This window comes from Paramormyrops kingsleyae, chromosome 8 (assembly GCF_048594095.1).
Source record: "Paramormyrops kingsleyae isolate MSU_618 chromosome 8, PKINGS_0.4, whole genome shotgun sequence".
In the NCBI taxonomy this organism is placed as follows: domain Eukaryota; kingdom Metazoa; phylum Chordata; class Actinopteri; order Osteoglossiformes; family Mormyridae; genus Paramormyrops; species Paramormyrops kingsleyae.
In genome coordinates, this window is record NC_132804.1 from 11,974,803 (window position 1) to 12,002,377 (window position 27,575).

At 45.5% G+C, this 27,575-nt stretch overlaps 1 protein-coding gene across 1 annotated transcript in view; it reads right to left on the reverse strand.

Annotated features, from left to right (window-relative positions):
• The window catches only part of flna (filamin A, alpha (actin binding protein 280)), a 33,324-nt gene that overhangs the window by 1,926 nt on the left and 3,823 nt on the right, over window positions 1-27,575 (reverse strand). The window contains exons 3-45 of the mRNA XM_023837379.2: window positions 17,380-17,628; window positions 17,115-17,212; window positions 16,534-16,681; window positions 16,299-16,417; window positions 16,125-16,202; window positions 15,884-16,046; window positions 15,576-15,776; window positions 14,355-14,492; window positions 13,845-13,971; window positions 13,521-13,657; window positions 13,248-13,444; window positions 13,019-13,132; window positions 12,773-12,916; window positions 12,547-12,670; window positions 12,188-12,348; window positions 11,895-11,985; window positions 11,534-11,703; window positions 11,310-11,427; window positions 10,958-11,220; window positions 10,475-10,793; window positions 10,159-10,332; window positions 9,904-10,066; window positions 9,664-9,824; window positions 9,381-9,548; window positions 9,157-9,280; window positions 8,867-9,023; window positions 8,168-8,357; window positions 7,415-7,438; window positions 6,448-6,695; window positions 6,129-6,215; window positions 5,438-5,537; window positions 5,157-5,297; window positions 4,756-4,884; window positions 4,167-4,340; window positions 3,644-3,805; window positions 3,188-3,391; window positions 2,947-3,099; window positions 2,735-2,857; window positions 2,187-2,453; window positions 1,956-2,093; window positions 1,736-1,851; window positions 342-474; window positions 71-247 (exon numbers count right to left, since the gene is read on the reverse strand). Of these exons, the coding sequence (XP_023693147.2) occupies window positions 71-247; window positions 342-474; window positions 1,736-1,851; window positions 1,956-2,093; window positions 2,187-2,453; window positions 2,735-2,857; window positions 2,947-3,099; window positions 3,188-3,391; window positions 3,644-3,805; window positions 4,167-4,340; window positions 4,756-4,884; window positions 5,157-5,297; window positions 5,438-5,537; window positions 6,129-6,215; window positions 6,448-6,695; window positions 7,415-7,438; window positions 8,168-8,357; window positions 8,867-9,023; window positions 9,157-9,280; window positions 9,381-9,548; window positions 9,664-9,824; window positions 9,904-10,066; window positions 10,159-10,332; window positions 10,475-10,793; window positions 10,958-11,220; window positions 11,310-11,427; window positions 11,534-11,703; window positions 11,895-11,985; window positions 12,188-12,348; window positions 12,547-12,670; window positions 12,773-12,916; window positions 13,019-13,132; window positions 13,248-13,444; window positions 13,521-13,657; window positions 13,845-13,971; window positions 14,355-14,492; window positions 15,576-15,776; window positions 15,884-16,046; window positions 16,125-16,202; window positions 16,299-16,417; window positions 16,534-16,681; window positions 17,115-17,212; window positions 17,380-17,628 (6,672 nt within the window). The remainder of the gene's footprint in view (window positions 1-70; window positions 248-341; window positions 475-1,735; window positions 1,852-1,955; window positions 2,094-2,186; window positions 2,454-2,734; window positions 2,858-2,946; window positions 3,100-3,187; window positions 3,392-3,643; window positions 3,806-4,166; window positions 4,341-4,755; window positions 4,885-5,156; window positions 5,298-5,437; window positions 5,538-6,128; window positions 6,216-6,447; window positions 6,696-7,414; window positions 7,439-8,167; window positions 8,358-8,866; window positions 9,024-9,156; window positions 9,281-9,380; window positions 9,549-9,663; window positions 9,825-9,903; window positions 10,067-10,158; window positions 10,333-10,474; window positions 10,794-10,957; window positions 11,221-11,309; window positions 11,428-11,533; window positions 11,704-11,894; window positions 11,986-12,187; window positions 12,349-12,546; window positions 12,671-12,772; window positions 12,917-13,018; window positions 13,133-13,247; window positions 13,445-13,520; window positions 13,658-13,844; window positions 13,972-14,354; window positions 14,493-15,575; window positions 15,777-15,883; window positions 16,047-16,124; window positions 16,203-16,298; window positions 16,418-16,533; window positions 16,682-17,114; window positions 17,213-17,379; window positions 17,629-27,575) is intronic.

Consider the following 27,575-nt stretch of genomic DNA (forward strand, 5'->3'; position numbering starts at 1 on the left):
ATAAGGGGGGGAGGGGGCAATGGCACAATTTGGTCAGCAATAAAACATTGTGAACACCAAAAAAACTTGCCAGTTACGCCTCCTTCCAGTCCAGTACCATAGGCAGATACCATGCCTGGGTCACCAGCCTGGCCCGTCTCTCCCACACGAATCTTGAAGGGGCTGCCAGGGATGTGGGAGCCATTGAACTTCACGTCAATCAGGTACAGTCCATTTTCCCGTGGAATGAAGCGTACTGCATACTTGTCTAGGACAGAAAAGGAAAGGAAGCCATTAGCATGTCTAGGAATTTTATCCTGAATGCATGCCAAGGTCCTACAATATGGTCCTTTCCCGGTTACCTTCATCTATTTCAGTGACACAGCATTCCTCCAGTGCTCCAGATGGGCTATGCACCTTGGCATCAATGACACCCTTGGCACCATTCAGACTCACTGCAAAGGAGGCCGGCTGGTTCACCTTTAGTCCAGACTCCTGCAGAAAACAATAGTAGACACATGGAGTGGTGCTCCCAGCCCCCATCTTTGGGGGTCAGGATGGGTTACTGGACAGCCAGTCACCTTGATCTGGATGTTTTACATCCAATGTTCTCTGTGCAGATTTGGCTCATGGGAGTTTTACTTGGATAGATGTGTAAGGAAAGATGGTTGGTTCAGAGAGATCATTCGTCTTGGACCCACCCCCTCTACAATATGATTAGTTCTCTGAACCAATCATTTTTCGTTCTGCCATCAGAACATTTGTGTAAGGGAAAACTCCCGAGCGCAGATTTGTTAGCTTTGGAACCATCACGGAAATCCAACCTAAGTAGTTCATAGCTTTTCGGCCATCCTACCCCATATTGTACATGTTTATGCTGATGTTGACCCAAATTCCAGTCCACTTAAATCACTTTTAGTCCACTGTTCAAATTCATAGATCTGTATACCCCTGGTAAAATTTTGAAGCACTTTATGCTTCCTCACTATTATACCCATGAGCAAAGCAAAGAATGTTGCTGCAAATTGTACAGCAACAAATTAAGCTCCTGATCAAGGTAATGGCAGGATAATCACATTTCATAAACAGCAGAGTCCAAAATTACCTTAAGGCAGCTAAAAGGGTTAAAGAGAGGCTTTTGATAGACAGGACGGGAAGAGACCTTAACAGTTTTAGAAGTGTAATAAAGCACAAGTCAGCGCCATACACAACACTTACACTAAAGGAATAGCCAGCACTAAGAGAAAGCCTCTGATTATCTTTAACCCTTTAGCCCACCCTCTTCCACCTGATCGTCTGACTGCTGGGAGCCTTTAGGACGAGGCCCGAGAAACACACACAGTCCTTCAGTATCCCAGAGCTTCCTCAACCACCCATCAAAACAGCAGCAGCAGGTTACCATGCGTCCCAATATCCCATGACTACTTCAGCTTTAGATTTCAGACCTGCAAAACACCTTGGTTCAGCTACTCTGCAAATTTGTTTCAGCACCCGTAGGCCAAGGGTAAATCTAAAGCAAGGAACTAGAATAAAAATTCAGTCTCTAAGCACAACACTCAGGTTCTCTTTAGTAGTTAGCCATATTTCTCTTCTATTCATATGGCGAATGCTTACCACTTCACCCATTAAAATACCCATAATGTACTTCCCATTTCCCAATTGGCTTTATATTGCTGGGCTCCCTGCAGCTGCAGAGTTGTGGGTGGTATTTGGTTCCTCTGGAGTGGACATGTGTCTGTCTTTCTCGATGCCTCACCTGAAGACTGGCAACAGTTAAGCGCCGAGCATCATCTGATGGGGAAGCCACAGGAACCACGAAAGGGCTGTCTGGGATGTGTTCGTCATTGAACCTGATAGACACCTCGTAATCACCTGTCAGGATACAGAACAGATTTTAGGAGAGAGAAAAAAAAAAAAAAAAAACCACACGCTTGTGCAAGTCCATCTAACTGAAAATTCAGTGCCATCATCCTTACCCGGTTCTTGGACAATATAAGAGACCCCACTGGATCCATCTTTGCGGTCCTCAAAAGCGATCTCAGCTTTACTGGGACCCTCCACTGCAATAGACAACCCCCCAGCTCCTGCTTCACGAGTCCAGATGCTGAACTCCGCTATGGATGTAGGGGGGGGGAAGCAAAGACATGTCAGGACACTGACAAGCTCACTACCAGGACATATACATTTCAGCCGGTTCCCCTCAATACCTGGAACTCCAGCTTCTGCCCTCTCCAGCCCAGGTCCACCTGCTCTGACCTTGTGGGCTCCACCCTCCCCCAGAGGGCCTACTGTGAACTGGAAGGGGCTCCCAGGAACATGCTGACCCTTGTACTTCACACTGACAGTGTGCACACCCATCTCGCTGGGCACAAAGCGGATGCAGTACGTGTTGTTCTCGCCTTCCATGATGTCAGCTTTGTGGACCTTGCCAGAGGGGCTTGTTACCTGGGCAGTCATGTCTGCAATGCCACTCTCTAAGGGTGAAGAGAGAAAACAGGGGTTTTGTGTCATTTGCTAGGACCATTATGCAAGAAACCAGAGTGCTTTAAAAATGGCCTCTTACCAATATAGGTACATCTTGGCTGTAAAGCATTTGATACATTTAGTTTGACAACTAATCCAAATCGTACAACTGATGGTCATATAAAACTTCCTCAAAACTAAGATTAAGCACACGCACACAGAGAGCCCGCGATAGACGGGGCTTTGTAGCTGGACGAGTGATAGGCGGGGTTTTGTAGCTGGATTTTATTACCTGGTAGCTTGAGATTGAGGTCACACTGGCTGCCCACATTGGCCACCGATGCCGCTTTCCTACGCCGGGTGATGCTCTCCTTCATCCTGCCCTCACCAGTCACCTTGACGGTAAACGCACTGCCTGCAGTGCAGAAAAACAATTACATCTTGCAGAGATGTTGGAGGAACATGTTATTGTGGGTTTAATGCCAGTGAAACTGTATATTATACCTGGCACATGCTGATCGGCAAATTTGATGTTGATAATGTAGTTTCCTGGTTCAGTGGGGCAGTAGGTGACCTTGCATGTACCATCCTCCTGATCCTCTGTGTTTATGTCTACTTTGCTGGGGCCTTCAATTGAAAGACTGAGGCCTCCATAACCTGGAGAGGGGCACACGTGACCGAGATGGGCGTTAGCTCTTCGTTATTCAGTTTCATCCTACTCATTAGTTACAGTCGTCCAGCTCACCTGCTTCTCTGGTGTCTATAATGAATTCTGCAGGCTCAAAAGTGCGGGCCTCAGTCAGGCCTTGTCCAGACACTCTGACACGGCTAGCGTCGCCAATCTCAGACTGGTTAATCATCACTGGGATGGGGCTGTTGGGGATGTGGCGGCCATTTTTCTTGATGTTGACAAGGTGCTCGCCAATCTCTTTGGGGACAAAGGAGATTCCTAGAGGAACAAAGTTCATCAGTACTCTGTTTTAAAAATGATAAAACGTGTTTACCAGAGTCTGTGGGTCCCAGAGGACTGGGTTGGGAAACATTGTCCTAGTAGTTACTGCCCTGCAATGGATGCAGCAAAGTATTTTTCCCATACATGCCACAAGTGTGTAAGAACTAAATTACCACAGAACTGCACAAAATGGCAGAGGCTCATCTATGAATCTGTAGGTATTCAACATATCCCCAGTTCGTGACTCACCAACATGCCCATTGCGCAACATCTTGAGCAAGCAGGGCTCCTCGCGGCCAGAAGGTGTGGTCAGGGAGGCGGTCAGCTGGCTCAGGTCCAGCTCCCCAATGTCCAGAGGGATGTCTGCTGCAGAGCCCACTTTGAGGTGGGACATCCGCATGGAGTCATCACCTTATGGGGAAAATAAGGGATACAGAACAAGTTGTTTTTATGGGCCATTTAGCAGGCAGATCTTGCTCAAGAACCACTCAGCAGCTGACATCACTACAAGTCATTCATAATTTCCCAGTGGAAATGCATTAAAGTTATTCACGCAACTGACCTTTTATTAGACTGTTTACTTTGAAAGATTAAAAAGGTTAAAGTTGAAGGAAGCAGAGCTGCACCCCGGCAAAGTGCGATTTGGACATGAGGAGCTGGGCTCTGTCGGGCTTCGTATACATTTAAACCCTGCTTGCTACTTTCCCTGGCTTGGATTTTTAAACACTTTGAATATTAAGAAAATTAGCCACTTTTTATGCTGAATACTGACCTGTGATCTTTGCAACAAAGGGACTGCCCGGAATGTGAGTGTCATTGTATTTGACCAGGATGTTGTAGTCGCCAGGAAGCACAGGAAGGTAGGAGACTGTACAGGTGCCATCTTGATTGTCAGTGCAACTGATATCAGCTTTTGAGGGCCCTTCAATTGCCAGGGACAGTCCACCTTGTTGGAAAATGAGGAGAGTTAACAGAATGCAGTATTCGTTTCAGGTATTGTTTTCATAAAAAAGTCACAATGTAGGATCTATTTGGGGCTGCATATCATATGATGTGAATTTTCTGTGAGTAATATTGCGATATAAAAAAAAAAAAAAAAAAAAAAAAAGTAGATCACCTGAAAATCTATAGCCAAACAGAAATCTACCAGTAGTGCAGGGCAAGTTGGTGGCGTTGACACAAGTTGTCTCAACACACAAAGCAGTAGACAAATGCCGATATGGACACTGCACAAGTAGAGATGACGGTGCTGAAACACTGTGCAGCCTTAAATGAATTAGAAACTGGTGCAATAAATGGTGGGAAGTTGTGTGATAATGTGCCGAAAAGCTGCCACAAAATGAACGAACGCCATGTTTTACCTTCTCCTGCATCCTTGGTGTTGACAGTGAAGACCGCTGGCTTGTTCACCATGCCGTGAATCAGTCCTGGGCCGTAGGCAGTCACATGACCGCTATTGACATAATCCACATAGAACTGCAGAGGGCTTCCTGAATGGAGTAAAGAGGTTCCATTTACACAGTAAGAAACCCTAGCCCATCCAATGGATTGGTATTCCCTATGCATGTCACTCAATTTCATTAGTAGATATCCTGTCCAACTGGAAACAGGACTCCAGACCATCATATGATGTTCAACATACACCAATATCAATCTTGCATAGCTAAAAAATAAAAAAATAAAATAAAGACCACTTGCAAAAACTTGACCTCTGAGCTCTCCCATTAACTTAGGACCACGCGTTGCCTTGCTTTGGGCTCACCTGGAATATGGATTCCATCGTACTTTATGTCCATCTCATGTAGACCAGCCTCAGTTGGGGCATACTTAACAGTCACTGTGCCGTCTTTGTTGTCTGTGATGACTGGCTTTGCCACCTTGCCTGAGGGCATGCGCACGTCTCCTGTGGGAAACGTGTAGAAATGAGATGTATATCGACATTTTAGACGGCTGCAACTTGCCATCAGTAGTTATTCACTTGTTTTTCCCAGTTGGCACTTAAATCCTTGTCAAACAAAACGGTTCCTCATTGGGCACCTTTACCTGTGATTTCTCCCTTTTGGATGGTGAATGGAATCACCAAATCAAAGGGCCGCAGTGCAGCCACATCAAGCCCATTCATGCCAATGGGTCTGTCGGTCGCCTGAAATAAAAGGATCAAGAGGTCACCTTCAAGAAGGGGGAGGGACAAATCTTAAGAGTAGCCAAATAAATACACATCTTAATTCAGACGAGAAAAAAAAAAAAAAAAAAAAGCTGGACATTGACAAAGGCTTGCAGATACGATTGCTGAAAAGTGAGTTAAATAAAAAAACACCACTGCCAAAAAAGTAAAGCAAAAGGATGGTGCTTTGACTTCCAGCTGGTCACCATTTGCAGCTGAAAGCAAAAGCAGACAAATGAGTGGATGACTGCAGGAGACAGACAGACCCAACGCGACACCTGACAAAACAAGGATGGACTGTGACGGGACAATGTGGCAGAAAGTGAAGGAGCACTGGTCTAAAAATTCAGCCATTTTGTTAATGACAGAATGCTATGAGCTCATTGTACAGAAAACACAAAAACTCATGTTTAAATCTGTTAAGTGAACACTGATTAGGAGGAGGAGGGAAAAAAAAAAAAGATCAAAATCACAAGTGATCTCCAGAGAGAAGGGTGACCTTAAACCTGCAGATAGAATGACTCAGGACATAAGCAGGACAACGTGCCAGTGAAACAAATATTCAAGTACCCAGGTTTGACCCATATTGGGTGTGTAGGCATACTGAGGGACCTGGGTCTGTTGTAGGAGCTGTTCAGTGGGCACTCCATCCAGGGCCTGGGGAACAAGACAAGAAAGGGAGGAAAGGGATTGGAGTGCCCAAGTGGCATCTTTATGCTCCAATCCAAAAAAAACCTACTGGACAATGATCCTTCAGCAAGCTGTTGGAAAAATGAGGTATGGATAAAACATGTCCCGTCTCAGACATGGCATTTCATATGGACCTCTGCTACGTGACGTCTTACGGCTAACTGCTACAGAAGAGTAGAATGAAATGTGCCATACTTACAGTGACCTGGAAGGGGCTGTTGGGAATCTGTTCCCCTCCAAAACGCACACAGATGACATACTTCCCAGGCTGAGGGGCTGTGTAGAAGATGTCAAACGTTCCATCTGCATTCTCCACAACGTCCACATCCACTTCTCCACCATCCGGTGTACACACTGTACAGGTCACCTTGCCCTTTCCGGCTGCTTTGGCATCCACCGTGATGACCGTTTGTTCACCGATCTGGATTGTGGGGCCCACCCCTGCACCTGAGGTTTTCAGAAAGGCAGGATCTTAGCAGACAAACTGATCTTTGTATGTGTACCACTGTCAAACAACAGCATCCAAGAGCTTCATTGTCACCCTGTAACCAAACATGCATCCAAAACAGGAGAAGCAAAAATGCCCATTAAGAATAGGAGTGGGAGGGGTCATTCTGAGAAGAGCAAACCATTCAAACCTGTGAAATGGACAAAGCTTTATTAACAGCAAAGATTACAGACCTTTGACAAGTTAGTAGAGCAAGTATACAGTAGGTTCAGGATACTCCCATCCCATTGGTTACTCTAGTTTGCACTTGAGGTTAATTAAATACAGCAAACCCATTCACCAAGTTTAAACTACCATAATGGCATTCCAACTATGCTGGTAGGACTAGTTAGTCATTAGTCAGTATGACAGCCCCTAACGACAGCCATCAGTTAGCAGAAAGACCAAGGAGAAGGGGATGCACTCCCATGCTTTCAAGTCCTGTGTTTTACGCAAATCCTAATTTTTCCAGTTCATTTATGTTAACTGTTTAAGTCATTTTAGGATGAGGTCTACCTCTTGGAAATGTTGCAACTAACAAGTGCGAACAAAAGGGGTCTGGTGTTATTTCACCCAAATTCATTGAGGTAGGAACTAAACTACATTGCAGCAGGCAGGTTGACTAACAAGCCAGAAATCAGCATTTCATGCAAAAAGGGGAAAGCTACAGAGCGCTTACCTAACCCATGACCTCCAATGGAGACTGAGAAGGTGAGAAGCAGAGAGCAAAATAAACAAAAACGTCACAATGACAAAATGTGCTCCGAGGATGCTGGAATGGAAGTGACGTGAACGTGAGCAGTGCTGCGGTACAGACGGGCGTCTGCGTGGAGTGTAGAAGCATGGAGTATCCTTCAGAGCAAGACTAACATTCAGAAATAACCTGGGATCAAGCTGTGCCCCATCAACTCAATGAACATTCAGGTACCACACCCAAGTGTTCAGTTTTGTCTGACATGCACCAGTTCACTGCACATCAAAAGGTGACTAACGTACAATTAAAAGTTAACTGGACTGAAACCCTAAGGCAGGGGTGTCCAACTCCAGTCCTGGAGGGCCAGAGTCCTGCACATTTTCAGGTTTCCCCTCATTTAACACACCTGGTTCAACTCCTTGTGCTAATTACCACACAGCTCTTGAGCTGAATCATTTATGGTGGAACAGGGAAAGAACTAAGCTACACAGGGCGCACTGGAGTTGGGCAGCCGTGATGTAATTAATTCATTTCAGAACAGTGATATGTGACACAAATATGAACACAGAAGGCAGCACAATGAACAAGGAATTTAACAGGATTTTGTACAAAATCAGTGTCCCTTCCCAGAGCCATTGAACAAGCCAGTTTATGCACACAACCTTGAAATGACCTGTGGTTCTCTCACTACCAGGTATCGTTAGGTGTAATCCACCCCCCCCGGTCTGCGATATTTACCTGTGACTGTGCACTTGCTGGCGTCTCCAGTGGGAAGGGCACGGATGCGGTATGGGGAATAGGGAATCTCATCCCCTCCATACTTTATCAGTATAGTGTAGCGGCCAGTCATATCTGGCACATAAGACACCAAGTATGTCCCATCCTGGTTGTCTCTGATGTTGGCCTTCTTTGGTTTTCCCTCTGGGTCCTGGAGAAAGACGGGACATACTCAATACTTTGACTAGGGAAGTCACTTTTCAATTAATGGATTTAATTGGGGGGGGGGGGGGGGGGGGGGATGAAGAGAGAACACACACACACACACACACACACACACACACACACACACACACACACACACACACACACACACACACACACACACACACACACACACACACACACTTTAGAATTGCTTTCCATTAAGTTAACCTTGGACAAGTGGTCTAAACCAGTGCTCCCCAATCAGGTCCTCAGGCACCCAGTCGGTCCACGTTTTTGCTTCCTCTGAGCTCCCTGCTAGACAGTTCACATTTCTGCTCGCAAAAACGTGGACCAGCTGTGGGTCCCTGAATGAAGAGCACATTACGAAAAACTCAGTTCAGTATCCATACCCAGTTTACTAGAATTTTTATTTTTTTTTTTTGGTGGGGTGGTTTAAATCACACTCACGAATCAAAAGCACGAGACACGTCCCAGCCACCCAACCCTTCATACCGTGATCTGCACAGCCAGCAGTCCCTCTCCTGCATCCTTTGCATCAATAGTGAACTCCACAGGCAGGCTAGCTGGCACACCAGTTGTGTTGAGACCAGGGCCGCTGGCACGTACCTTGCTGGCATCGTGTGTTGGCAGAACCTTCACTTTGAAAGGACTGAGGGAGAGGGAGATGTCAACTTTGCAGGACCACTACATAAATCTTAAAATTATTCAGTTACCGAACAGCAGGATTAAACTAGACAGGCAAGTGGATAGAGCAGCGCTGCAAAAGGGGGAAACACACTCACCTGCGTGGAATCTCTTCATCAGCATACAGAACATTGATTGAATAAGGACCCTCTCTGGTTGGGACATAGCTGACTGTGTGAGTCTGGTCACCATTATCAACCACTTCCACTGGCTCAACAACTCCTGGGGACACAACACTACCATCAGCAGGATTCCAGCAAACCACCTTCCCCGCTGCATACTAAAAGGCTGAAAGTATCCCTTCATCATTTAAGAACCTTACCTTTGGGTCCCTGGACCCGGACTTGCAGAGGGGCGACTCCAGCTTTGCTGGCATCAACAGTGAAAACCTGGGGGATGTTGGCCCTGACATTGGTTCCTAAACCTTGGCCCAGACACTTCACCTTTGTGGCATCCACAGTGTCATGCACAGGTACAGTGAAGGGACTTCCTGCAAGATGCAGAACAAAACTGACTATCCAACCAGGCCTTCAAATCGCACATTAGCAACTGAAGCACAACTGAACAAACTAAAAAACCTTCCACCCATTGGACAGGAGTCTCACCAGTAACTGGTTTTCCCCCATAAGTGACATTGAGGTTGTAGGTTCCAGGCTGATACGGGATGTACTCCACAGAACAGCTACCATCCTTGTTGTCCGAGCAGGACATGTTTGCCTCAGAGGGACCTTCCATTGCCAACCCCAGGCCACCAGTACCTGCACCACTAAAGCACAGCACAAGAGTATAAAACACCAGCCCTACTGTATGCATAATGAACACTTACAGCTGTCAGTTCTCCTTACCGGGTCTCCACAGTGAACTTGTTGGGCTTGTTGGTGATTCCAGCTTGCAGGCCTGGACCATGCACTCTGACACGGGCTGGGTCACAGCCTTCAGTCACTGGAACACGGAACGGGCTGTTGGGGACAGCAGTGCCATCGTACGCAACCTCCACGCTATGAACACCTGCAGAGACAAAAGGTGCTTTATTAGAAAAACTATCCAAAAACGCATTCCAACAAAAATGTAACCCAAAGGCAATTATCTTGAAACCTTACCCTCCTCATATGGTGTGTATTCAACTTGATAAGTTCCATCACCGAGGTCCTGGATGAGGGCGTCCGTGCGGTTGCCGGAGGGGTTGTTGATGCAGGTTTTAATATGGTTGCCACCAGATTTGGTTAGGGCACGGGCATCCACGGTGAAATCTGTCGTGGCTTCACGATACACTCCTTAGAGAAATGAGATGCCATTTACAGAAAGCAGTTGTACCTTGCATGTAGACAAATGCTACTTATCCTGCATGGAAAAACAAAACCACACGCTGCCAGGAAAAAAAAAAAAAAAAAAAAAAAAAAAAAAAAAAAAAAGTACCTTTGCCTTCCACTCCAGGGCCAAAGACTTTGACTCCACTGGGGTCTACAGCAGGTTCCACCTTGAGCCTGGCAGGGAAGTTTGGCACATCTTGCCCACCGTAGCGGATGGTGAGTGTGTATACACCGGGGTACAGGGGAATGTAGGTGATTGTGTAGGTGCCATCACCGTTGTCCTGGATGTGCACCTCTGCTTCAGTACCATTGTCAGAGATGATCTCAATGGTAAGATCAGCAGGACCAGCATTAGTACAGTCCACCACAAACTTTCCTGGTTCCCCAACCTTGGCATGCTCAAGACCAGGACCGGAGCACAGCACCTATAAAGAAAGTATACAGTAGCAAGTACATTAAAAGCAGCTGACTGGATTCATCTGAGGCACACAGTGGAAACATGTGTCAGAACACACACACACACACACACACACACACTTCCCTTGAAAACATTCCAGTTACATATCAAAGTCTGAGACGCTATGCTTACCTTGGATGGGTCAGACGGTGCCACCGCTTCCAAAGGAAATGGGCTACCAGGGATGGGGATGCCATCATAGGTTAGATCCAGCTCATAGTGGCCTCTCTCTCGGGGGATGAAGCGGACCTGACTGGTCTCGGGACTTAGACCTGGTTCCACCTTGCTGGGCACAGCCTTGCCAGCAGGCCCAATCACAGAGGCTGCCACTTTCCCCTGCCCTCCTGCCCCTTTGGTCTTCACAGTGATGTCTTGATCTTTACCCACCATGATCTCTGCCAAAGACAGTGAGGGATTAGTTTGAGGAATAGAAAGGTACCTGAAACGTTTAACAGGCCTTCAGAAATACACAATAGTCACTTACTGTCACTGACACCTGACACCTTGATCTTGCCGACATCCAGAGAGGGTGCCACTGCCACTGAGAATGGGCATTTGGGGATGGCATCGCCGCCATAGGTCACATTAATGCCCATGTTCCCCTATAGGACAAATGTTATGCAGATTACACATGCAACTGAAACATGCAGAAACCCCTCGTAACTGTGATACATGCGAGATAAGCATGTCCGCCCTAAAGGTACTGACCTGCTGCACAGGCGTGTACTTGACAGTGTGTGTGTTGTCATGGTTGTTGACAATATCAAAGTCACGAACAGCTTCTGCCTTCGTAGGCCCAACAAACTGCGCATCAAGCTTAGCCTTGCCTGCTGCCTTGGTATTTACAGTGAAGTAGGTGGGTTTGTTGAGCTCCACACCTAACCAAAAAGGGGCAAGAAGTTTAGATCTAAAAACACTTGGCCGAGATTCAGGAAATTTTGGAATTATGTATAACCAAGAGACCATAACGTACTTTTTATTTTAAAAAGAGCATGACAATCAAAACCATCTCCACTATCAAAAACCATCTCAAAATCAGACCACACAGCTCACTACTAAATTCCCTCACCGCTCCTGCTGAGACCGGGTCCCTCAGCCTTGACCTTGCTGGCATCATGAGATGGATCCACCTTGATTCTGATGGGTGTCATTGGAATGGCCTGAGAAAAACCACACGCATGAACTAACGCATGAACTAACGCATGAACTAACGCATGAACTAACGCATGAACTAACGCATGAACTAACGCATGAACTAACGCATGAACTAACGCATGAACTAACGCATGAACTAACGCATGAACTAACAAAAAGTTGTGGGGATCTGAAAAGGTTAAGCTCTGATGCAGTCACATTCCCTACCTGATCAGCAAACAGCACCATGATCGTGTAGCTCCCAGCACCAGGTGGTGTGTATTTTACAGTGAAAGTATCATTGTCGTTCCGGATGATGTCAAACTCAATGTCTGCCTCTGCTGAGCCCACCACACCCGGGGCACACTTGATCCCAATGCTGATGTCTCCTGCACACAGAATCGCGTTGTTCAACTGCAAAGAGTCTTGAAATTCTTCGCCATTGCCTTGAAAATTTACCCCCACCCCCTAGCAACAAACCTGAAGCAGTAACTTGGACATATTTTGTTGATTAAATTGCCAAGCTAAGCAAAATCAATTGACATTCTGCAGGGTCCACTTGTGGAATATTTATGTCCAGAACATACCTTGACCAGCTTCTGTACAGTCCACAGTGAAATAGGTTGGATCAAAAGCCTTCAATCCAGTCTTTGCCACCCCAGGACCAGATACCTTCACTTTGTTAGGGTGACATCCTGCACCAACATTCATCTGTACGAAAGCCACAAGTCACATGTATGCAACAAAACCTCTCATTTACATGTTATACATTTGAAGTACTGTATGCACATTTGAGGCACAAGTGAAACAAACCCTGAAAGGACTTTCTGGGATGTTGACAGCTCCCCAGGAAACCATGACCGTGTGTTTGACAGGCCTGCGGGGGGTGTATGAGCAGCTATAGGTCCCGTTGCTGTTATCCTTCACTTGGACAGGTACTTGCTGGCCTTCTCCATCCTAAAATGGAGTAAAACAAAAGCCATCTTTAAAATTCACAAACCTGATGAACCATTTTGTTTGCGTTTGATCAGTAATTGCATGGCAGACTTGACTTTTTACCTGTGCCTGAATCTTCAGTGGTGCTTTACCCCCCAGCTTGGCGTCCACAGTGAACTCTGCAGGCTGTCCCACAGCCAGACCACTGCTCTGGAGCCCAGGACCATATGCCTTCACCTAACACATGAAACCGAAGTCCGAATGTCAACAGCATTTTCCATTATGATTGTGCAATGCCACATGGGTCTGAACTCTGATCACACACGCGCACGCACACGGCAAAAAGTAGTACCTTGTCTGGGTAAAAGTCTTTCCCAGGTGCAGGCAAAATCTCAGCCATGAAAGGACTATGCTGGATGTCCTCATTGCTGCAGAGCACGTGCACAGCATATTCCCCAGCCTCCATTGGCCAGTATCGCACATCACATGATCCATCACCCTTATCATCACACTCGATCTTTGCTTGAGAGGGACCTTCCACAGAGAAGCCTGGGGGAGAGGCATATTGGTTTGAGTGCTCTGTGTGCCTTAAAATATGCAAGTAGTAAACCAACAGATTACTCACCCAGCGTGCCTACATCGTCACCAATGGCCTCTACCACAAAGTCTGCAGATTTCCCTACTACGCCGCTCTCGAGCCCTGGGCCCCATGCTCGCACCTTTTGAGATCCTGCTTCAGTCCCCACCTTCACCTCAAATGGGCTATCAAAAAGTAATGATACAGCCACTTAAAATAATCATCATCATCATCATCATCTTAACATGCATAGAAAATCAACATTTAATAAGCCTGGGGTATCTAGGATACCAACTGATCTGATTCGATCCAATGGCCTACTAAAAGACATTAAAACTGGGCTTCCACATTCAACACAAACCCATGTCTCACCTGCGAGAAATCTGTTGTCCTCCCCATGTGATGGTGATGATATAGTGTCCAGGGGTTGTTGGGTAGTACTCATAGCCATATACTCCATCTCCCAGGTCCTTACGCTTACAAGGCTCCTCAAGGCCCTCTGAAAACCAGTGCAACCATCAAGAAACATGAACCAAAAATTGGTCTGGCTCCCATGCATTAGTGGAGAACAAAATCTGCTCATGGAAGTTTCACACAAAAATGGTTCAGGGCAGAACAAAAAGATGCGTCAGAGAACCATATTGTACTGGAGGTGGGACCAACTAATCAGATGTCTGTCCCACCTCCTCTACAATCTGATTGTTCTGAGGGCAGAATGAACCATATTTGTGAAAGTATAATTTCCACTAGAACTAAAATCACAGCTAATTACCAGACATTGATGACTGGTGAGACTAACTGCAAATATACATGTGCTTTAATGCAACTATTAAAATTCTCAATGGAGCCCAGATTCCCTAAGGAGGTGGAGGTTCCACTCACTGGGCCCTTTGATGGTGACTTTGAGGTCTCCTGTCCCGGCCCCCTTTGTGTACACTTTGAACTCTGCAGTCTCCTTAATCCTCAGGCCTTTGGGCTGCAGTCCACGTCCTGTTGCTCTGCAGACACTGGGATTGCAGGCTGAGAAGGGAAATCATGAACCACATGTAGATTTGGAATTACTTCATACGTTAACACTGTTCAAACTTTTTCAGTTACTTCAAATTTAGTTCTTGCAAGAATATCATAGTTCGGAACACTTCATGCACATGCACGCCAAACCACAGATACCACATCATCTTGGTTTGTCAGTGCAGGAACCAGACATCAGAAAGAGCAGATAATGGTTTATGGCCACATGCTAGCTGAGGATGTGTCAGTCATGGTCTTTCCAAGCACAGGAAACCAAGAGGACCCTCACAGACTTTCCTATGTACTAATCAGAGGTCCACAGATCCTCTGTTATCCAAGCAAAACTATTTATATTGTGTATAAAAATTAAGCCTGTATTTGGGCGGAACCAGAGGCCCCAGAGAGACTAGCAGAACAGAACAGACTTGAAATAAAGTGTTGCAAAAACCATAAAAACTTCTGGTAGCATTACCAAGTCACATTCCTGTTGCATTTTAGGTGAAGGGTTAGTTTAATGGATGACTGACTTTCCATTTAAAATCAGAAAATGCCTCCCCACACTGTCCCATGCATGAATTACCATACACAAACATGCATGCATGTCACATTAATTGCATGCCTGAGTATCCAAACTAAAACATGCTGATCTCTGCATAGCATCTACAAGAGGCTACATGTGAGGTACCGAAGAGAGATCCAATGGCACAGGAAAGCCAAGAAATGGATCCAAAAAGGATGGGAAGGATCAGTGACGTACAGCACGTCCAGCTATCAGGATAAGAGGAAGACAGCATTTAAGTTTAGTCAAGTAGGAATTAAAAGCATCAGGGAAGAAAACTTTGCGGGGCATGTAAAGACAATATCATTGATGATCATTCGGAAGGTTGTGAAACTTCCACGCACTAAATTCCAAAACAGAAGTATTGTGCAACACAGACAGGTTCTTACAAATTTTAAGAACATCCTGTACCTCCTAAAGATTCCTCAAACTATCAAAAGTTTCCCCTTAAAAGCAGAGCAACTAATTTGAGTACCGAGAGCATAGTAAATACGGTTTAACTGCTGCTAATTTTCATCCAGATAATGCCTTACCTTCTCCAACAGTAACGGTGAAGGGGCTCTTTGAGATCTGCCCCCCAGCAAAGGTAATATAAATGGTGTGCTGCCCCTCTAGGGTGGGTTTGTAAGTGCAGCGGTAGCTACTGTTGCCCTTGTCCTCAATTTGACATGGGACAGTGTCCTTTTTTCCACTGGGGTCCATAATGACCACCTCCACCTCTCCCATGCCTGCTCCTGAAGGGGATTCAAAGAAGCAGGTTTAATATCACCATCAACCCTTTCAAATTCCAAGGGTAACCAGCATACACAGTTTCAACAGCTATGATTACAGGTTATAGTACCTGCTGTATAGACGTCAAAGTAGGTGGCCTTGTTAGCAATGTTGCCTACAGGCTCTAGGCCAGGGCCCTGGGCAGTCACCCGGTTGGCGTCACCCTGCGCCATGCCCACATCCACCTCAAAGGGGCTCTTGGAGATGTGCTGTCCTGCGAACAGCACAATCACCTGGAGAGTTGGATAGAAAAAGTCATCTCTCATTTGACACTAGCAACAGAGGCCTAGTAGTATATTGATAGAACTTACCTTGTGCTGTCCAGTAACTTTGGGGGTGTACAGCACAGAATAGGTGCGGTTCTTGTCATTGTTGGGGGTAACTTTAGCCTACAGAAACAAGCCACTTTATTATTATTAAATAAATCACAAACATGTTTTGAAAGCTTAAAAAGAAAAAAATATATGGTTGAACCGCTCCCTCACCTCCTCCCTGTGCCCTGCAGGGTCCTCCACATACACCAGCACCTCTCCCATACCAGCACTGATCGTCTCCACTGTAAACTCAGCCTTCTTCATAACCACATTACCCGTAGGCTCAATACCTGGACAGAAAACCAGAATCCTAAGCCATTTGACCATTTGCAGTCACACACCCACATTTAGAGGTACTGAAATATGACAAGGTGTCTGATTAATACGTCACTGCTTAAGTAATTACCAGGTCCATATGCACGGGCCTTTTTGGGGTTAAGTTTTGGTCTCAGTGGAGCACCAGGCTTAAGCTTAGCCTTTGGAAACTGGGACAGGTAGGTCATCACAGAATGTTCATCCACATTAGGGTCTACAATCTCCTCAGGGGTGATCACCTAGAATGCAAGAATGCAAATCAAGAATGATGGGTGGATCCAGGGTTTCATACAAGTCACATGCAAGGGCGTGTGATGGAAGTCAAAATTTCTTGAGCAACACATTTTTAATTAATTGTGAAACCCTGAAAGATTATATGGTCAAGGTGTTGTGAAGATCATTTTTTCCACAGCCTCTGCAGAGGCTGGTAAATAAGCCTTCAGCCCATAGATTATATACAGGAAACCAGAACCCACAATTTTCAACTGTCAGCGGCACAACCAGTCAACACGCTCCGCCGACTTCCTACAGTTTTGCCCGCTCGCCATCAAAACATGTGCCAAGATGGTGTCAAGTTGCCTACATACAAGCATCCGCTAATAGTTGAGGACAGGAGGCATCCATTCCACTGAGGTGAACACCCTACAAGATCTGTTGCTTATGAATGCATACCTGTGGGATCCCCAGCCAGTCATCAGCCTGCTGCATGGCCTCACGAGCATTGTCCACAGGCTTGTCATGGTCCCAAGAGTCCCAGTCTGGACACAGGCCTGGGAAGGTGACAAAATGCAGTATTATCAAAATGTCCCTTAAATTTAGCCTTAGAACAAATAAATGATAGTCACTAGGTTCCAGCATTTCAGTTTCGCACTGTTACCAGAGCCACCTAAGCAAAGTTAAGTAGACCATATCTCATAAGCCTGGTGTACATCCTCACCTGGGGCACAGCTATCCACAAGGGCCCCCAAAGCCTTTCCGGTCTGCCAGTCCCGGCTGAAGTTGGTGATTGGAAGCTCAGGCAGCTTGTTCTGGATCCAGCCCAGCAGCCTCTGTTTGGGGGTCTTCTGCTTGGCCTCTGCATCCTCCTCCTCATCCCACATAGGCATAGAGATGGAGTAGTGCAGGATGAGTGTCCAGATCAGGCCGAGGATCAGCTTCAGGTTCCCATCCACAATGGCTTTTGAGTCTGCATGGTGGGAACATAAATGGCAACAGCTGAAGGAGACCCAAGCCGGAGTAACAGCTGCATTGCTAGGCCATGGCATGTGTGATACATCAAGCAGTAGAAAAACAAATGTATCCTTTAAGTACCTCGAGGGCCTTTAACAGAAATAAGATCAAGCTTTAAATGCTGAGTTAAAAGCCTGCTGTGATCATTAAACAGTTTGGACAAATCACAGCAGAAAACAAGCAATAAAATGAGACATTACACATTTACGTTAACACAAAAGTACCACCTACTTTGTAAAAAGAGTACAGAGCTTACATTTGGCTCTGGTATTCTGACAACCAGTAAGTCATGGGTGGCCGGTCTTATCCAGAAAGTGCTGTTGTGTGTGTGCAGGTTTTCGCTGCAACTCCCTAATTAGTGGACCGATTGGCTGAACAGTCCTCACACCTGTAGGTTTGATCAGCTGACCTTAAGGGAATCCCAAACACCTGCATACGCCCTGGCCCTTTGTGGATGACTGCCCATCCGTGAAGTAAGTGAATGGGAATAAAAAATGCAGTGTCAGACCCAAAAGCAGGGGTGGAAAGTTCAGGTCCAAAAAGTACAAATCCAGACCAAGGTTGTTAACTACCCAGCTGAATAGAGTCTGAGTACTCAGACTGGATGGATGTGTACTTTTCGGACCTGAACTTTTCACCACTGCCCAAAAACCTGCATTTCAATTCCAAGCTATACATCATTGTCTTTAGGGTTGTAGCAGTTTTAAAGGTCCGTGCATCACGAAACGATATAGCAATTCGTGAACCATATCATGATACGATACAGCAGTAGAGAAAAGTAATTGCATACAAGGTCTTAATATCATTTGGAAATTCTGAATTACCAATTAATCAAATAACAGAACACTTCACGTCTTCGGCATTGTTAGGCCATGGCATGGAATGATATTCAGATTGAAGTCTCCTATAATTTAGTGTGAGTGCGTGCGTGTGAGTGATATATATAAATAAAAAAACCACAAACTCAGACCTATACATCAATTACTTTTGGTTTCATACATTACGTATGTGGAATAAGTATGAATAGGTTAAATATAATTATACATGAACACCGAATTAGGTTTGCAAACTTTTTTTTGGGAGGGGGGAGGAATTTGTGCTCAAATATTAAGCATGGCTGAAACTCCAGAGAGCTCAGATGTTTGTTACCGCCCTAGTACAGGCAGCAGCGACCCACAGAATGCAGTGGAGATGCAGGCCTCCAAAAGTTGAAACCGATTACGCAATACAAACAGGAACCGACAAGAACAAGCCTCCATGTGCTACTCCACCCTCCATCAACAGGCTCCAGTGGGCAGCAAACTGCATGACTAAACACTCACCTTCCTGCCATCCTGTGTGCCAGAGATGCATCCCATAGCTGATGTTTATCTACATATGAATCATTGCTGAAGGCAGCAGAGCTCAGACATTTCCAAACCATCTTCAGGCTGGGTTAACATGCACTGCATTCTGACCCAGAACATTAAGCAGAAGTTCTGCAAGCCCAAGGGGATAAGCATAGGTACCCTACCCCTGACATCATAGGACAGAAACCCAATACCACCACACTAAAGGTCAAATATCCAGATGTAAATTTTAACAAGACTGAGTAAAGCAGTAGAAGGACACACTTACTACCACTGTTCAGGCTGGTTCATACTTACTGCAGATACGCCGCAGCACATGGAGCTGGAGGGGCATAAATTTGTCAGGTCAGCCTTGGAGACCATGCCCAAGGGCCACGCCCCAAAGACCTGGTGTCAAAGTACGCAGTGGCCAAGTGGGGTGGCGCAAGCAGAGCGAACGTCCAGGATGGTCTGACACTAGTGTGTGATGTGGCACACCCACATCCGCAATGAGTAAGAACCTGCCCGCAAGTAAGCTCGCCCAAACACAGCTCACACATTCGCAGTACAGGATCACAACAGTGATGTTATAAAATGCTATAGATTCTCTCCCCCCCACCAATGGCCAAGCTTCCAAGCAGACCACCATCTGACCAGTTTGTGTACAACCTGGGTTCACTTAAGGGAACTTAACATGAACCCCACTACTAGAGAATTTTACCCTAAAAATTAAAGAAAAAAAAAAATTATTAAAGGGGACTCCTTAGCTTAAATGTTCATAAAAGCAACATTTTTTGCTCCAAGTCAATTACCTCAAACTGGACTCTTAATTGGTGATCAGAATCACTTAACATGGCCAGGGAAGCGTGCGCAAGCCAAATCCTGTGTGTAAACAGGACTGATGTCGTTTCTATGACAGCAGGGCAGCTCCCCAAGTGAGTCACTCCTTTAACATGTCATATCATGCGTTGCCACAGGAGATATCGAACACATCATTCAGCCCAAGGAATCCTGTAGAAACACCAAAAAGCCAACTACACTGAAATGATGCTGCACTACCGTTGTAAGCACCAGCTCAAGGGAGCTGCATGTCAAGCTGCTACTTGCCAGAGGAATGCCTTCCCTGTCAGGTGTTAGGCAAACTGCCTAGGCGTGGTTCGTGTCTTTGGGCAGAGCCATATCGGCCTCCAGATAGGATTAAGCACCTTCAGGGCCCAAAGGCATGCAAGACAACAACACAGACTTACTCCTGCAGCTAGGCTAATGTGGCAGTGCTGCATCTCAGGAATTACATATATGCTACAAAAATTACTGTACACAACTGGAATTGCATTGGTCTCTGGTCAGAAAAGGCTTCCAAATGAGTTTCCCCAAAATGTATAGTGCTAAAAAAAAAAAAAAAAAAAAAAAAAAAAAAAAAAAAAAGAAGTTACAATAGCTTTAGAGAAAATTATACATAAAATTACTCCAAGGACCTCTGCTCCTACTAAACCTCGGGGGGGGGGTCCTGCTCATTAGCACAGGAACTGATCTCCATAAAAGGAAGCTCAACATTCTGAATCACACTGAGAAGTATTTCAAGTTCACCAAGTTACAGCTTTTGATTGGAGGATCAAGCTTTTACCATATTCCACAAGGGACATCGTCTCTAGAGGAAGTGGGATTTCCAGCACTGACTCGCCCTCTGGGCAGGCCAGCAGTAGCCCAGCATGCAACATGCATCAGGAATCCAGCTCATTCCCAGCAGACCAGCCATTACAGAAATGTCCGGGATTAAACCTCTGCCTTTTTTGGCCATCATTGGTCAATCATTCCACCACAGATCAAAGGCAGCTTTCTAGTAGTGCCCAAGATGGGAGACTCATGTTATTGGGCTGAAAGAAAAAAAAAAGGGACCACAACTGGCTGACATGGAGAAAAAAAAAAATTGAACAGCAAACCTCCCCAGACCCTTGGAAATGGGACAAAAGCAAGACTCCCACAAAAGGCTTCAATTACATTTTCCTCAGACTAACAAACTCTTAGAACTCAAATAGTGCAATAACTAGTCACACTACTGAATGAAATGAATAGGAGTTTAAGTACAGAATTAGACGACAAAAAAAAAAAAAAAACCCTTCAGGGGAAATTCAGAAGTATGTCATGCAGACAGTAGAGAGAACTTTCCAGTAACTGCCAGGTTTCAATCACTAATGCAGCCTGAAATGGTCTCTCTTCCCCCCACCAGCTCACTGAACACTGAACTGGGTAGAGAAGCACCTCTTACGCGGAAGTCCCAAAGGAAATTGCTCGCATTCCAATTACAACTTATCAGAAGCCCCCAGTCTGAGGTTTGGGGCCCAGCCCCCCCACAGCAGTCACCCAGTGACTCAGGGTCAGACTAATGGAAAAATACTGCTCATTTGCTAAACAGAGGGCCAAAGAACCTTCCAGAATTAGCCAATTGTCACCACATATCTGGCACCTAGATCATGTCCAGCTTTTATGTTCCCAAAATAAAGTTGTGTTGGGGTTTAAGCTTAAATTAATGCTGAGCTAGTTTCAGACAGCATAGTAGCATTTGCATTTAACATGAGAGAAGCCTATTTTGAACACAACACAGGCTTTATTATGAACCACTTGAGCAGTGTTAACACAAACACAATATGTACTACAATGGCTACTCCAAACATACTCTTCTTCCTTTTCCACCTCCAAAGACCCATCTTGCTCCTCCCTCCTCCCTCCTGCTCACTGGAATCGTTCCCCCTGATTTTTTAGCCTTAAAAGGGCAGAAGAAAAACCTGATCCTGGCAGGGCCTCCCATTCCTGCACTCTGGAGTTTGATTTCAGCAGAGGAACGTCAGGGAGGGAGGGGGGAGAGGGGAGGGGAGACAAGCACAAAATCTGCTGCGTATGGGGTTTTCCAAAACCGGGTACTGACAAGAGTGCCATCAGTTGCTCAAACTTGGGGCTGGATACGGTCCAGATCCACAGAAAAGCCCCCCCTTAATTCCAGCCCCCCCCCCCCCACAAGAGAAAGGCAAGATGGGAACAACCACCGGAATGCCTGCAGCAGAAAATCAGCAAGACTACAACTCAGTCGAGCCACCCCAAAACCAGAAGCATTCATCCCAGCTCCTACTCACTTAGGGGGGGGTGGGGCTTTGAAGAACTACATATAGCCCTTGCAGTTCCAGAAAGGCAAAAAAAAAAAAAATCGTTTAAATCCATTTACAAGGACCATGGTGAATTGCTCACAGCCTATGCTGAACATCACACCAAGGTGCAAAAATACTGTCGCAGAACTAAACACAGGCCAGCTGTCAGAGAGCAGAGCAGCCAGAAACTGGAACAGCAGGGACAGTAGCCAGAGGAAGTTTCTTGTAACGATAAGTGGAGCACCATCCAATTCATTACATCAACATTGTGATCTCCTCCCTCATCATACAGCCTTAAGGGAAACCGATTAACCAGACTGAAATCAGTTCCCAAAACTGACAGAACCTGTGGATTATAACCAGGCCAATTTAAAAACAAGGCTAATATTCCCAGGGGAGGGACACACACACACTCAAATGGCAGATTAATACAAATTCATAGATGCACAGATCTGGACAGTTATCCTAGCTTCATCTGCTTAAGAACAGTACTAGTAATGTGTGTAAGCAATGATTAGATCAACCCAATTAAAGCCCTACAAGAGCAGGGATTACAGCAGAGGAAAGTTTGGCAATATCAGAGTCTGAAAATAAGGCCATGGAGTATCAGAATTCAGATATTAACCATAACCAAAAGTAGCAATCCAGCATCCACGCTAGAGGAATTCTAACAATTCATGCATTAACCAGAGGGGCGTGGCACACAGTCAGGCTGAAATGCAGTGCGCATTCAATAAGCAAGAGATCAAAGCTTAACTACATTTAAAGCATCATACTTAGACCAAAGACATAAAAACACATTTACAATGTGAGGAATTTACTACAGGACTGGCTTGTAGCATTCGGGTCCCAGGAGATGGGGGGGGGGGGGGGGGGGATGGGGGCTGCTACTGAAGATGAGCCACGGCCAACTTTCAGTAGCACTGTGGCCACAGACTGAGTTGGGGGTGGGGGGCAGATAGGCAAATGAGACAAAACAAGCTACCCTTGACTGAAGCGAATAAAACCTTCAGATAACCCAGCTTATCATAAATCGATAAACTACTTTACAGCTCCATTCTAAAGCCAAAAGGTTCAACCAGCACCAAGGACATAGGAGCGCATTTTAAACCATAACCTACAGTGCCATTTCCCCAGCCTGGTCCTCAGGGACCCCCCCGACGGTCCACGTTTTTGCTCTGTCCCAGCTCCCAGGAGGTCCGAGAGATGGTCAGGGTTTCCCCAACACTGCAGCTTCTTATTGTGGGGAAGTCACCTCCCTCCTTTCAGCAAGTTACCAGGATAGCATTGCTTTCAAAAATACCACCAAAACACCGGTTACCAGGGAATAAATGTGAGGATGGTACGAAAAATTAGGACGTGTATGGAGGTCACAAGAGATCCTTCAATGGACTGCCAGACATACACGACAGATATGGGACCTGTGGAGACAAACCTCTAAAGTCAGATAGAATTCTTTGAGATTGATTTACAACCAGTCAAATATCGATATGGCATGCTCAAGCATGCAGTTTACTCACGTTCACACTACTGCATGACACGTTTTTTCAGGAAATACCATGTTTTTGGGCTATGGGTGGGATACAGACGGTCACGATTTAACGTCAGAAGGAGCTCAGAGCCAACTGTTTGCTCACCAACTTCCTTAAACCAAGTCTAAACTTTTGCAAAAGCCAAGTATAGCTTCCAATCCTGGACCTGAGCATCAGTTCCTGAAAGAGATGGCAAGTGTTGATTACATGCCACAGGTAGTATTCAAAAGCACATCAGCCAGGTACAATTATAGCAGAGACTTGTGGGGGATAAATATTCAGCTAGAACCAAAATTCTGAAATAATTTGGAACCAAAAATGCAGATTACTACCCATTTTGCCAAGATGACTGCAGCAACAAACCATTTACCACTGTAAGGGAGCACTGACCAACCCCAACCACCTGCTGGAAAAGCAGGACCTAAGATGAGGGAAGTCCAGCAACGGTAACTAGACAGTCAGAAAAGGTGTGTGGGGAAGAGATGATCGGTGGAAACTACGTGACACATTCAGATGAGGAGATCAAGCCTTTATTGTTCAGCTTGGAGCTTTGTGTCCTTTAGGCTGCCAATTTGCATTCGTTTTACATTTATTCATTTTATAAAGCAGTAACCTGAAGAGTAAAACTTGCTTTTAAAGTTACTACTGCAAAAACAAACTTAAGTTCCATTACAGATTATGGTGAAACCAATCAGCAGACCTCTCTCAAACTGAGGCCACATGGAACAAGATCCCACATGGAAACAAAGTCACAGAAATATCCAAGCCAATGCTACACAGAAGACAAAAGGCTTTAGTTAGAGAGCAACCACTCAAAGAACCAGTATCTGCCACAAAGCAGGGTGATAATTGACAAAAGCCTGCAACATCCCTTTGAAGTTCAAATCGAACCATATAGAAACTGTCCTAAATGAAGATGGAGACCTCACAAATGCTGGGGGGTGAGGGGGTCTCAAAACCAAATGTCTCCAACAGGGGAGGTGCAGAGGGAAACAGTCAGGACAATCAGTGCCTAAGGAAGACTAATCAACCCTGCTCCAAACCAGGGTTAGACGAGTTCAATCACAGACCCATTAAGAGCCATCAGACCTGGCAGTAATCGTCAGCCTCAGGTTGAGAAGGCAGTGATGAGCAAAATTTATGCCGGAACATTTTTGACGATTGGGAATAGTACTAAAATCCCAAGGCCTCCCCAAACAGCTGTGGGACTCACCACAGTGTGATCATAAAAAGGTAGAGCTTTAGGTACCAGATAGGATACTGGACTCCGATTGCAAAATGAGATGGCAGCTCAGTTGGTACTCAAACACTAGTTTCTACCTCCGAGTCATCTCCCCACCTCTACTTGAAAAAGGTAGAATGAGGACACGTTCAAAAAGAAAACCCACAAACAGGGTTCCAAGAACTGCAGGCAAATGCCAGGCGGCAAGTTTATTTGCCCTTGACTTCCTGCTGCTGTCGTGAGAGCATCTGACCGCAGCATTTTCTGACTAATGCAGCTCATGCCACAATATACCCACAAGATGAGAATCGATTCTGGCACCTGCCAGACAGAAAGTGCAACTTAGCCAAGACTCACCTCAGACAGAGATCAAACAGGCTATCCAGACAGATCAGGACAAGATTATAGAACTGTGGTTACAAAATGATTTTTCCCCATACAGGTAAACATAGTGATGAATAACCTAAAAGTTACTCTGCACTGGATTCCACAGAATAAAGCTGCTATCAACCTATACAAAACTTGACATGATTATTTGATAGGATGAGAACTACAGTTTTAGGTAGAAGTGGTGTTAAATTTCCTCAGAGCAAACCTCCAAAACTGTTTTCATGACACTGCAGTTGGATCCTGAGTGGAAATAGCATCAAACTGATGTATACGTCAATGGTTTAAGGAAAACAGAAGTGTCTTCCTCCATTTGAGCTACAGTCCAAATAGTTAAACAGGATTGTAGCATCAGAGATGGTCAAATACAGAACTACCCATCCATCTTGTAACAGTTTGTCCTATTCGGGGTTGTGGGGGGTTTGGAATTCATCGGAGGCTATGGGTGCAAGGCAAGGAACAACCCAGGATGGGGCGCCAACTCAACACAGGGCAGGCACGCACACACATCCCTTAAATAGAAAGTCTTATGCCAACCGGTGACAAATCTTGCCAATTGGCAAGCCCCACCAGCAAAATTTAATAGAGGGGGAAATCATCACCCTGTTCAGAGAATTACTGCAATAACATTGCTTTCAAATATACCAGCAAAACACCATTTACCAATTTACTTAGTGTGCAACAGTTAACAGTAATTCCAGTCATTATGATTGGCCAACTTACACCCTTCAAGAGTGAATGAACAGAGAATAGCAAAAGTAGGAACCAATTAGTGAGAAGCTGAAGGCGCTTGGTCAGAATGGGTGTGGCCACCTTCCTGGCTTGTTACAAAGCAGAAGAGCCCAGTGTAGGCTCTCACCAAGGGGCGACTCACCGCAAACTGGATGGGAAGGTTCAAAGTGACAAGCTCAGGATGTTGTGGGGAGTGTGCAATCAGCTATCGTTAGAAAGGCTTCCTATCTAAAAACTTCATGCAATGGCTAATGTTCATTTTTCATCCATACTAAAATACTAAGGCTTGGGTTTCCGTTACCATTTACTGTGCACCAGTAGCCTCAGTGCAGCTTCACACAGGAACCATCAGTGTGAGGGACCACCTTTAAAATCAGGCAGTTCAATGCATTCTGCAAACTGCCAGAGATCTCCATCAAATACTATTGTTTTCTCCAACCCTGTACCTGGACACCACAGCATTTGGTGCACAAACTACTCATTCTATCTAATTAGAAGCCCTGAACCAGACTCTAAGCCAGTCTGGATTACAATCAAGGACAAATGCACCCAGCCTGGGCTGGACCTGCGGCTTCCTTCTTGCTTGGGGAAGAAAAAGGAACTGACACACCCTGTCGCCCCAAACATTTCACATACCATCTGATTAGCTAGCCTTCCTGATAGCTAGCTTTCCTGCATACCAGCAGCATTTCATCTCCCTCATATACACACACACACACACACACACACACACACACACACATTACCTGCCCTATATTTAGTAAGACTCTTGAGATGAAACTGCATTTATGCAACTGTGATCTTGTTTACAACATTCAAACTGTTGTGTCCATCTTTGTTAGACAGCCTAAAATCAGACAACAAACTCCAGAATTGGAACACAGCCTTTCCTCTTGAAATGTACCCCACCCATTACTATACGTCCCTGCTTGTATAATAACCCGAAGGCGCAGATCTGAGATCTTGAACTCTAACGAAAAACATGTAGGTATTTGTCTTTGGTGAATGAAAAATTCCTTAGGGCTGTGCATTCCCCTTCCAAACAGCTGGCTTATGGAAAAAAAAAAATTGAGAGAGGACATTCACACCATAACCACTGCAATTTAAAAGGAAACGCCAGTTAAGGTACCTGGTGTATTTTGGTCAATATTTGTACTACATCTTAACACTGACACTTTGGTAGATCAAGCAACGACAGCCCACATATGCAAGTCCAAGGCGCTGACCTACAGGCATGGACCACCAGTTACCGAGCTACTGGAGAAACATGTGACGGGTCAAGGTGAAAGAGGGAGTTAACTTTATTTCACGGGAGCGATGACGGGCTGTTATAGGTCGGCTCCTGTCCCACAAGCTATTTGTTCCGGATCTCCGGAAACATTTTGGGTCAGTTAAGCTTGAACGCGAATTCAGGGCACTGGGTGACTTTAAACCCGGCACTGGTACAGTGTTACACTGCATCCCACGTGAATGAGTTCAGCTGATGCGCTTTTCGAGAGAAATTAGGTCCACTTTTCAATCTCTAGCATCCGTTACAACTTAATCCACATTCACATGAACAA